The sequence below is a fragment of the Balaenoptera borealis genome (assembly GCF_965194805.1).
Source record: "Balaenoptera borealis genome assembly, chromosome: 8".
Taxonomy (NCBI): domain Eukaryota; kingdom Metazoa; phylum Chordata; class Mammalia; order Artiodactyla; family Balaenopteridae; genus Balaenoptera; species Balaenoptera borealis.
Window position 1 is genome coordinate 83,817,040 of NC_138865.1, and position 12,104 is coordinate 83,829,143.

General features: G+C 41.3%; 1 protein-coding gene across 5 annotated transcripts in view; it reads right to left on the bottom strand.

Moving 5' to 3' along the window:
* Positions 1–12,104, bottom strand: part of LOC309633068 (transducin-like enhancer protein 1) — an 87,618-nt gene that overhangs the window by 37,897 nt on the left and 37,617 nt on the right. For all 5 annotated transcript variants that reach the window (XM_082401431.1, XM_082401432.1, XM_082401433.1 and 2 more), the window contains exons 7-8: positions 6,200–6,404; positions 5,443–5,459 (exon numbers count right to left, since the gene is read on the bottom strand). In XM_082401431.1, coding sequence (XP_082257557.1) covers positions 5,443–5,459; positions 6,200–6,404 — 222 coding nt within the window. The remainder of the gene's footprint in view (positions 1–5,442; positions 5,460–6,199; positions 6,405–12,104) is intronic.

Genomic DNA, 12,104 nt, shown 5'->3' on the forward strand with positions numbered 1-12,104 from the left:
AAGGGTGGGCATTAAGGTTTCTAATTACAGAACACAAAATGAAGCCTAAAAAAGTTTGTGGAGGGAGAAAATAGCCTCTACCTGCTTTCTGTTTGTTTACAGATGCCCTATCCTCAATGAGATCTCAGGGAGGTAAGACCTGAACATTCTCTGGTCACGCACAGGTCCTGACGTCCGCCTGGCAAGCTCCGGCCCCACAGCGGGCAGACACCCCACCTGGCCCAGGAACACGCCACCCCCGACAAGCAAGAAGCTGCCAGTGCTTTCCTTCCTTCAGGGGGTCACCCTTCTCGTGGCAAGTGGTGCTGGTTTTCCCAGAAGATCTATTTTTTTAAGCACAGGGTTTTAAGTTCTGCCAAAAGAAAAATCTACTGAGGCAACCGCTTAAGAAAACTTAGTGTTTTCCACTGAGCCTTAATATTGAGATTTCAGGTGATTCATTTCAGTTTTATCCTTTATCTCCAGGCAATCCCTTGACATAAGTCAGGTCAACAACATTTAGGCGAAAACACCTCCTCCTGGTCCCTGTTTACCTTTGATGAATTCGAGCGTCATGAGACTGATCAAGTTCCTAAGAGGCTGGCATGGGTTTTGTGATGCCGACACACTAAGAATCATTAGGAATAGCCACCGGTCATGCGAGCCCTCATCTCCACAACAGCCTCACACATTTTTTAAAAAGGAAACCACAAGTAACTACACTGACAGTGACTAACGACGCATTTACTGTTGTCTGGCTATCCTGCAGGTAGAGCCAGGGAGGACTTTCCGAAAGGCTTGCTACGGTGTGTCTGACAACTTCCCACTTGTGGTCCCTAAACCCTCACCCTGCAGAGAGCCACCATCACCACTTCATAGAAGGATGAGAAATCTTGCCTGTGCAGCCAGAATTCCACTGGGGTCTGCCTTTGTCCAAAACCCATGTTCTTTCTATCATTGTCCCCTTTCCCCCCACACCCACAGTGCCACGGTCCTAAAGAGCCACTGGGAGACGCTGTGACATTCAAAAAAAATAAAATTTCAGAAGCAGGCCAAGAGTGAAGTATTCCCCAAAGCAAGCCTTACACCTTATTTCCTCCTTGCTCTCTATATTGCTGAGTGTCGTCTTAGAAAAAAGTGAAGTGATGGGTGGTCCGTAACTAGGATCTGGTCCTACCTCTGCCAATAAACTAGTGAAGTACAACAGCTAGAGAAGAAAAAGATAAAGACACCCCCTTACATTAAATAAAGTGATGGCTGTCATAACTACTTTTAAATAAGTTCTAAATGTGAACATAATTTTAGAAATGTTATAGGAGTGGCAACAGGGTCCCTCAGAAAGACATGATCTAAATCTCCACCTCTGTTAATTAACTATATGACCAAAGACACCCAACCTCCTTACTCTTGGTGTCTTATTGAGAAAATGATGGTGACGCACCAATCTGAACTCTGAAGTAGATGAAAAGTGCTTAGACTTTTCTGGGCCAGGAACCCCTTTGGAGAATTTAATGAATGTTATGATCGCTCCTCAGCATTATGTAAGAGCCCTGACCCACTCTGCATACAATTTTTAGAGGGGTCTCAGGACCTTCTGAAGTCCACTAGGAACCCGCCTTAAGTCTACAGATCGTCCCTGTTCTGAGTCTCTCCCACACAGCCCCCTCAAGTCTCCTCCCTCTTCCAAATGTTCCAAATAACGATCACACGAGTTAGATTATTTCAGTGCTTTTCGTTCAACACATAATTTGACTTTGACATTAAAAGATATCACTGCAAAATGACAGCAAGTATACGCAGTGCCTCGGCCAGTGCCTGGCACATAGTAAGTGGTCAATAAATATGTTAAATGAATGAGTATTTAAACATCCATTCTATCATTTTTCTTAAAAGCCATACAACTCCTTGTCAATTCTCTAACTCCAGGTCTTTCAAGTAGACGTATTTAAAGGACATTCCCTTCAGCCAAAATTTAGTGCAATTCATCTTTAAATTAATTGGGATATCTAAAGTTTTTATTACTCCTGAAGAAATAAAGGCTTTTGTTAGGTCATTTTTTTGCTCAGTAGTAGCACTCTGGTAAATAGGCTTATGTTAAAAAAAAAAAAAAAAAAAAAAAAAGGTTTGCGAATTAGAAAACAGCCAAACAGCAAAATACACCTCTCAAAAGTTACTAGCTTTATCATTCATCCCTTTCAGAAACAAGAAACTTAAAAATAGTGTCCGTATTTTCTCTCTGTTCTTAGCACCTTTATTTCCTGGGTTTTACATTAAACAGGTTACACTAAGGTTCATTTGTTTTCCTACCATAAAACCTTAAACCAGCAAATGGAATAATCTGTCACTAAAAATAAACTATGTATGAACCAGTTTTAGACTCACAGATAACAATCCACACACACTCACATGTCCTCTGACATAAGTCCCTGATTTTTGCACTTGATATAAAAAATATGTTTGTTCAACATAGCAAGAAGAGCAGGAAAAAAAATAAGACTATATGCCAGTCTAGAATTTTTTAGAACTCCCTGGTCTTCTTTATGGCAGACGTTCTCAGAGTTTGGTCCAAGGACCCTGAGGGTGTCTCTCTGTGGGCAGATTTCTTCCAATACTTAAACCAAAACAATGTATGGCAACAAAAAGAATGCAGAAGCTGAGGAGAATTCAACTGCCCTCTTTTAGGCCAGGCATTAAAGACATTTGCAAATATGCAAAAAAAAACAAAACCACTCTTCCCACTCCAATTTTTAATTTTGGAAAATAGTTATTTTTCATTAAAAATGTTATTTATGTTAACACAAGTAGCTCTTTATCTGTTTAAGTGATTTTAAAATCTGTTTTATTTCTAACCCAGAAAATTTTCAAAATATATGACACACATAAACAATAGTTCTCTGGGGTCATCAGTTACTTTAAGGGTAAAAGATTGAGACCATGAGGTTTGAAAATCGCTGCCCTATAGCCACTGCTCTTAACCCCTCAATGAGGGAACAAACAAAACAGCAGTACAGAGCAATGAATTGACTTTATCTGCCAAGTAAAATTCAACTTCATAATTCAAACCACTTTATTAAACAGATAAGTACTATAATATTTTAGGAGCTAATAGTACACATCATCTCATTACCCACTGAGTCTCATATTTAATTTTACACAAAGTTTGAAGAGAGCTAATTTTATGTAACTGCAGCAAAATCCCACTTATATGGATAGTGAACAATTTACTTCCTCTCTACAGACTGAATTAAATTTTTAGATTAAAAATTAGTGTAGTTTCTCCATTTTATATTATCATTACCATGAGTTTTCTGTAATAATCACACAGGAAACTCAGCATATATACTTATTCTGGAAATACTCTTTGAAATTATTATTAAGACTTGACAAAAATTTGGTGTGAAAAAGGAGACATGCAAATAACACATTAAGTAACCATGTATTTTATATTATTTTATAGATTGGTTTATGCAATGTATCTACCACATTTGGACTTAAAAGTTCAGATTGCTAACTCAACACGGACTTACTAACTAAACTAACTAGACTTGAAAACAATCCACAGCTGCCTGAAATTCAAGAACGATTTAGTACTTCATTAAGGGTACAACTCATTAACCTTCGTCCACCTTACTCTCACTTCCCCAATCAAGTTCTTGATTACATCTTCCAGCCAAAATTACACACAGATTATTAGACATACTCAGAAACACAGTCACACCGAGTTATAGAAAAATGCCTCTACGAGCTTAAGTGTGCAAATTCTACTCTTTCCTGCCACTGGCATTTCAGAGAGGCATACACCATGGTATCCCTTCCACAACTGTCTAGAACTCTTGCTAAAACTTTCCGCAGCCTTGTATCTTCTAGTATTTTTGTTGCTTTTCCTTGGTTCTTTGAGAAAGGGCTTGTGATACATGTACCTACATATCCCTACACATCCCTCACTACAGATATATTTCCTATATTACCTTACATATAGTAAGCATTCAATAAATATACCGTGACTTAACATGGAACAGTAGTACTGATTATATTTAAAGTTGAAATAAAAATAAAGTCTCAAACCTAGAATAAATTCAATAGATTAAAACATGCAGCAGACTAATGCACGTGGGCATTCCCAACATCATCTTCTGCCATCTCTATTCTCTGGCCCAGGATTAGGGTTTTTAATTTGATACTCTATTGAATGAACATGGCAGAAAAGACAACAATCTACAGGGGCACTGAAACAGCAAAATAGAAAGGTCACCTCCATAAATCAGTTTACTTAGGTCCATACTTTCGGAGTAGGTAATTTTATTCCCTAGATCTAATTTTTTTCTCCCCTCTTTTCTCCTCCCAACATTTTCCAAAGAAAACTTACAGGACAATAATTTCAAAACTACCTACCTCATCCTTTCACCATTATCCATTCCCCCAATACATCCTGACACATGAAGTAAACAAAGCTCTGTCCCAAAGAGAATTTTAAAAATAGCTACTGTTCTACACAGAAGGTGTGTGTGGAGGGGTGCCTAAACTTTTCAAACTGAAAAAGTTTACATATCGTCCCCCCAAACTCATAAGAAAGTATCAGAGTGATTTAAAAGTTCAGTATCCCATTTTTCAACAATATTTAGATTGAAGATATCAAAATACTGCCATGTTCAGAAAGAAGGAAGGAAGGAAGGAAGGGGGCAAAAACTGGAGATTATCTGAGCTGAAAAGGGGCCAATTTCTCATTCTGTTTGTTCCACAACATGTAAGAGACGCATTTTAGAGACAGGCCTCCCCACAAGTAACCGGCAGATATGCGTACAGATCAAACGTGCTTTATTTAAAAAAATGGGTAAGATTTAGGCTGGTGAAAAAAAATGAACTCGGTAAGCACAGAGCCCCGTGCACTGAATTTCCTTGGTTTTGAGAGCTTACTCAGACACTCAGTTCTTTGGACTAAAATAAAGTTAAGTTCAAGTTCACACTCCAAGGACAATTATGAAAAGAAAACTAGATATGGAAACCTAGCAACTAAGATGCATTTGCAGAGGATAATGAATGGTTTAGGTAGAAATAACACAATACTAACTAATTTCACATACGGATTGTGACCTCTTGCCTGTAGAACTGACTTAAGATAAAAATGAATACTCTCTTAAACTACAGGTAAACCTGGACTCGAAGTGCAATGATAAACATATTTTTTAAATGGGTCTGGGGCACATAGGGATCAAAGTGTATTTTCAAGTGAGTCATCACAGCAAACAGCTTTGCCTCCCTCTCATCTGATGGAAGTTTTATATAAAAGACAAAGGGTGGGGGGAAACAGTCATATTTTTTTAAAAAAGAAAGAAAAAGAAAAACAACAGGTCGCTGTGAGAGAGCAGAATATACGTGTCTGTGCCTGTGTTTAAAGAAAGGCGGCTGAGGGTACACTGCAGGGGGGAGAACGCGTTTATGTGCAGCAGGCGTCAGGGTACTTACTGTGCCCGGTTCTCTGTCTGCTCCCGAGGTTACCAAGAAACGCACAGACATGCCCGTTCAGACACAGAGGCAAGAACAGAAATAAAAAAAAGGGGGGAATAATTAGAACACAAGCCCCAAACAGTTTTAAAAATGGCTTTTATTTATATAAGTCATTGCACATTCCTAATACAGTGATTTCCTGAAAATTACAGTATTTTGTAAACATAAGATTTACAGTTTAACCATACACAAAAGCCTATTTTTTAAAAATTTCTTGACAGAATAAATTACTTTTTTTCAAAAATTAGTCAAGTGCAATTTTGCCCAATATTTAATGCATACTAGAATTGAAGCCTATGAAACTAAGTAGTAACAGATGCAATTATCAAACCTTTCATTTGAACACATTCACTTTCAAATTTAACTTCTTATTTCGCCCCATTTAACAACATTACTTTCTTTGAAAATTACCCAATTAAGCAGTTAACAGTTTTCCATAATATGGTACAGGCCACTGGCATTAATGAGGCAGTTGCCAAGATGTCAAGATGCCTGCCATCTAAAGAGATGGAGAAATCTACAGATGCCCACGTTAAACCCTGAAAACCTCCAGGGTGAACTGTGTTTCAGTGGCCAAGCTGTGCGACAAGACAGTTCCTCTTAGCTCATTGTTTGATCTCTGAATGGGTTGGGGCTTTCTTTAGCGGTGCACAAACTTTGCAGCACTGTAAGAGTGTTAGGGCAAGGTCCTAATCTGGCTTGCCCGGCCTCTCACCTCTGTGGTGCTCTGCATCGTGGTGCTTCTTGTCATCTTTAATTGCCAAGTGAGACTGGCCACTCAGAGCACTAGACAGCGCCAGGAGGCCGGCACTGCCGCCGAGGGGCGGGATTCCAGGAGGCTGAAGTCCCGAAGGGTGAGGGGTGAGGGGCACTGGAGGTCCATGGCCGTGAGAAAGATGCTGAGCTTGCAACTGCTGCTGCTGTTGGTGGTGGTGGTGAGAGAGGAAGAGGAGGAGGGAGAGAGAGGGAGGAGGTGGCAGTGGTGGCGGTGGTGGTGGCAACCGGAGAGAGAGCAGACGTGACACACACACACACACAGAGGAAGGGAGCAAGGAGTGAGACAGGGAGGAAAGAGAGAAAAAAATGTGGTTAGCACTTTCAGTCCATCAAAAGCTTTCATCTGCTCAGTTATCTGATATCATATAATCTTCCCAAAACATAATCCTCAGATTGACACTGTCACTTTCTGGCCTAACTCACCCCCTGAAAGTGTAGCTATTGATTATTAGCAAACCTGGATAAGTTAGTAAGCCCTCACACGGTGGTTAGTTCCATCTCTAAGCGCCTCCAAGGATGAAGTCCAGTGCATCATTGAATCTAAGATGCCACAGATTTCAGACTCATTCTGACTTCAGAAAGGTTAAAATAGGGGAGGAGCAGATATGCATCCTATAATACAGTAACTATATTCTCAACTAGTCACCAGTTACTAGGTGACTCCATTGCACCCCAGCATTCTTGCGTTAACTTACCACAATGTTAGGATGAGACAAAACCAAACATTATCTTTAGTTAACAGAACTTAGAAAGCAGGAAGAACTAGTATCTCTCATGTACTTGTGTGCCCTTAGCTCATCAAGCCCTCACAGAATGGAGGAAGTATCGATATTCCCATTTCACAGACGGCCAGGGCTCAAGGCATTGAGTTTCTCCCACCAGGTGGCAGGGAAGTGAAGTCAACGTAGGAAGGACCCTCATGGCTGTGCTCTAGTCACGGTACCACCACATACAGAGGGAGCCCTCAGGGAGCCACGCATGTGACAAATGGAAGGAACCTTAGAGACAAAACTTTGTTTATCCCTTCCTTTCTCCTGAGCCCCATGCCCCAAACCCACCCCCCTCCCGTGTCACAGAGGAAAACACCAAGACTCAGGCCAAGAACCTTGCTGAGGAAAGCACTCCCACCAGCTGTGTGGGACTCCAAACACGATGACCAAGTCCCCATTCCCAAATGCCTTCGCCTCTATCACTTAACCCATTCCAGAAGCTAGAAACCTGTTCACATTAGAGTATCACTGCTCTCATATATTATATTTAAGATATGTTGCAGGAAACGAAAAAGTATCCAAGCCATGGCCCTTGCACCATAAATCTGGCCACACTTCAGCTGTCCAACATAAAACTCGTTTTTGATGAGACAGCAAAAACGATTAAAGCTCAATTTCTAAGGTGTAATGTTAGGAAATTCTTAAGATTCTGATTTGTGCTCACTTCCCTGGGACTCAATTACTTGTTTTATTTATTACACCCTTGCACGTACTGAATATATTAGATCTTCACACCAGATCTTCAGCAATTTTCACCCTGACCACTTGATCTTTGACTGAATCCTAAACATGCTTCCGGCACTCAAGAGCAAGAGAAAGCAGCATCTAAAAGCCAGAAATCGGCATCTAGTGTCATTTTACAGTAAATTTTCAACCACTCCTAGTACCTTTTAAAAAAATCTTTAGGAGCCAACCTTCTCTTTAAACCTCCACTCCTTCCGAAGAGAGCACAGTTCTAATGCGAGGGAAACTGCAAAACGGGCGAGGTCAGAGCAGGCAGCATTAATAGTATTCTTGGAAAGTATTTATAAACTACTCATTCACCATTTGAGATCATAATAACAACTTCTTTATGCATAAAATCACCTTCCTGTCATCCCAAAGACACTAATTCTTGCTCCGTCACCTTTTAAGAGCTTGGCAATAGCAGGACATAAAACTGAAGGAGCTGGCAGCAGCATCACGGTCCACTAGGCATGCTCATTAGCGCTTAATTAGGAACTAGACACCTGCCATAAGAAATGTGCTCGGAGAAAGATGAGGAACAGGTCTGCCCTACCAGCGACTACTATCATTACTCAGAGTAAAAGCAACGTCCGGCTTCTTGGGGGGAAAGGCAGTGATGCATACACAAGCGGGCGCAGTGGGGTAACTAAGCACGGCACTGATTAAAGAAGATGAGAGAGGCTAAGCAGAGGGGAAGGAATTTAACTATAGGGTGGAGGATACCAACCCTATCACCCTTCCCTGCACCCCATCCCCAGGCCCCCTCTAAAATTCCCCCCCCCAAATGGAGACACCAAAAAACAACTCCAGACGTGTGATTTTTACGTGAGAGCAAAGGCAGTCTCGGGTGCTATTTGGATATGCTGGAAAGAAGCAGATTTTCTGCCAAGCCCAAGTTGGTTTTTGGAAAGATGAACTGGAAAGCGTTCTCTGATGTACTATTGAAAAGAAAGACTAAGCTTATAAAATAAAGGGGCTTTGCCACAGCTGTGAAACAGACCTGCAACGTTAAACTCAACCTTTAGGCAAATAGCTCTCAACAGGGCTATCCAACAGCCTAACTGGCCATGGCTAAGTCCCACCTCTAGCCTGCTCTAGCTTTCCAGGCCCCTTGAAGAGATAGCTCACTGCCCATTATTAGAGGCAATTAGGTTCTTCCATCCTTAGCTTGGCGATCTTGAAAGCTCCTTCTTCCTCCTTTTTTTTAAAAAAAGCATAAATCCTATCACAAAATGAAAGGAGTACTAAGTAGGTAGCGACAGGATGAATCACAGCTACTGAAGATGCTGTAGACCCAAGAAATGTGGATACCGCTGCCTCACGTTCTACTTCTTTATCCTACCATGCAGCACTCCTAGATAATATTTCCAGCTTCCTTATCTGGCCTCAGCTCGGAATACACCAGAGGGAGGAAGTGTGGGCGGGCACAATGGCTCCCATTTCACAGATGAAAGAGTGGCTTGCCGTGGGGCTCACAGCCAGAACAATGATGGCAAAGCTTTTATTCCCTAGGACAGCATTTCTCCTGTGACCCCAGCAGCCCAGTCCTGTTCACAAGGAATCAGCTGCAGACCTAGTGTTCCCACGCAAGGGGAAGGAAGAGGGCAATCTCTTTCTCCACCGAGGACCTCGCGTTTCTCCCTTCCCAGGTAAGGCGATACTCTTGAGGGTATGCAATACTGCACACCCAGAGACAATCCACATTCACTACTGGGCATTTACCCGGAAATACAACCATCTTCACGATGCAGCCTCACCAGCAGTGACAGGTGGGACTTTGTCCTTAGATTTATGACTCACGAGTGCCATCTCTCCAGTCCCCACTTTCCAATACCCTACCTCTGAAAAAGGAAAGTATCTTTTGCTCTAGCTCTCTTCCAAGGAAGCTGATAAAGAAGAATCAAGCTGAAACAGAGATAGTTCTGGCTTCTCTCAGAAGAAGATGCTTAATAAGTAATAAGTGTTATTTCTAAGATAAAAAATTTATTGAAATGAATAGAGGGCCCACATCCGGGAGATTGAAACAACTGACTCCAAAAGGGCAGCCCACTTGCCCCACGTGTCCTAAAGAACATTTTTTTCTCAACACGGCTTACCTGGGACAGACTAGTACTCATCACCTTCAGCAAAAGGAAGAAACATGAATGTTACTTAAAAATATATGCTACAAGAAAAGAGATCCTGACATTGCTATATAGCCAGCAACACATCAAAAAATCCAATGGCTCTGCCAATTAGGGGAATTTACATGAATCAGTCCTCCATAGACCCAAACCTACCCAAATCATCGGGGAAACTGTAAAATGTTTCTCAACGTGACAGCAAGGCTGGCTGGGAAAATTCAACCTTCTACCCATTCATTAGCTTTCACTCATTAGTAAACATTTTCTTTAAGTTAATGCTTATAGATTTATACACCACAGAACACATAAGCAACACAGTTTACAAAGCTATGAGAAAAGGCATTTCTGATGAACAATGGTGGTTTGGGGTAATATATATCAATCTAGACTGGTAGCTCTTAAACAATTTCAGCACCACTTTCCCCACCCCAGGGACATTTGGCAACATCCAGAGACATCTGTGGTTGTCACAACTGGGAGGGAAAGACGAGTAGAAGTGTTGCTGGCATCTAGTAGGTAGAGGCTGGGGATGCTGTTAAACGTCCTACAATGCACCGGGCAGCCCCCAGCACAGAGAATTCATGAGCCCAAAATGTCAACAGTGCTGAGGGTGAGAAATTCTGGTCTCAATCTAAGCTGGACTTCTGTCCCATTACATTAGAACCCATGTTCTTATATGCCAAAGGACTTGCCAAATTGTTGCTTAAAAACCAGAAGTACTTTAAAATATTCACTTTTCACTGTCCCTTCCCCATCGAGTACCTTGCCACAGCTCAAAAAAAATGAGCCTCTGCTTCCTAATGCTGACTCCACTAACAATTCAAAACAAAACAAACAAACAGAAACTTCACATTTTACAAAACAATTTGGGAAAAGAGCTACAATGGGAACTTTTACATACTGTTCTGGTGCCTCAAAGGTGATTAGGGAAAGGTTTAGTTTGGGGCATAAGGAGATAACTGTACTTGTTCTTAACCCAAACAATTTGAATAGGCTGGGAATGAGACAAGTAAAACAAACACCAAACACTGAGTCAGTGATACTGAAAACCCGCAAAGAATAAAATAACCTCATCCGTGTCAAACAACAGCCACACATTTAGAATTTTAATTCACATTTCACCCAGTGCAGACTGGGTCAATTATGTTGCTATATGAAATTGACTTTGCTGTTTACATTCAGAGCCTTAATATAACTGTGCAGTGGTTTCTACATTTTTGTTTCTAAAACAGGTGTAGCGCAGGGTTTATCACCAGAGCTGCCTATACAAGTGGAAAGGACACCAGAATAAAAACGAAGGCCAACATCCCTCTCATCCCAACTAGATGCTAATAAGTTCCTTATCACCAACCACTGAATTTCTGAAATTTAACCCACTTTAAAACCTTTGGGAAAACTATGTCACACAGATCACAAACTGAACCCAACCAGAACTAAAACCATGCCCCAAAATAGCATCTTTAATGCTAAAAGCGTGACAGTAAGTGGCATTTACAGCACTTGGTATTTAAACACTTTTAAAGGGGGGAAAAAAAGTGAAAAGTAGCATTTATTGACAGTTCTCTCCAAGTCATTCTTCCTTGATTTTCTGCTATTTCTCTGTTCTTTAAAACACTCAGTTCTTATCTTGGGAGAGTGCAGAAAAAGAAAATTGGTATGCTATGATAAACAAGTGGGAAAAGTGGGGAAGAGCTATGTGGCAGGAGAAACATCAAGGACACTACTACAGGAGTTATCTGAAAACCTCCCATCATGTGGATGGCCTCTCGCGTGAAGGGGGCAAGGGTGATAAACAGGCAGAAACTGCTTGCTGGGGCCAAGAATTCGCAAGCCACTTGAAGACAATAAAATAAATAAATACATAAATCCACTGAGAGGCTCCATCTCGATGCAGGAGCACACAGAAAATGAGATGCAGAAGCAACACTGATGGCCTGTACGTAGGCAGGCACCAGGATGAAGGCCTAAAATTCTCAAAAGGATCTAAACTCGTCTTACTGTTTCTGCATTTCAGCTAATCCGCACAGGCCAACTCATTCTGCATCACCCCCCTGACTTACTCATCCTACCTGCCCTGGGTGTCTGTTTCTGTCGTGACTTAAAAGACCTAAACTAGAATAAGATTTTTAAAAGCCATGTTTACTTAGGTAGATCCACTTCTAAAATCATGCAGAACCTAGTGGCAAGACGGGAATAAAGACACAGACCTACTAGAGAATGGACT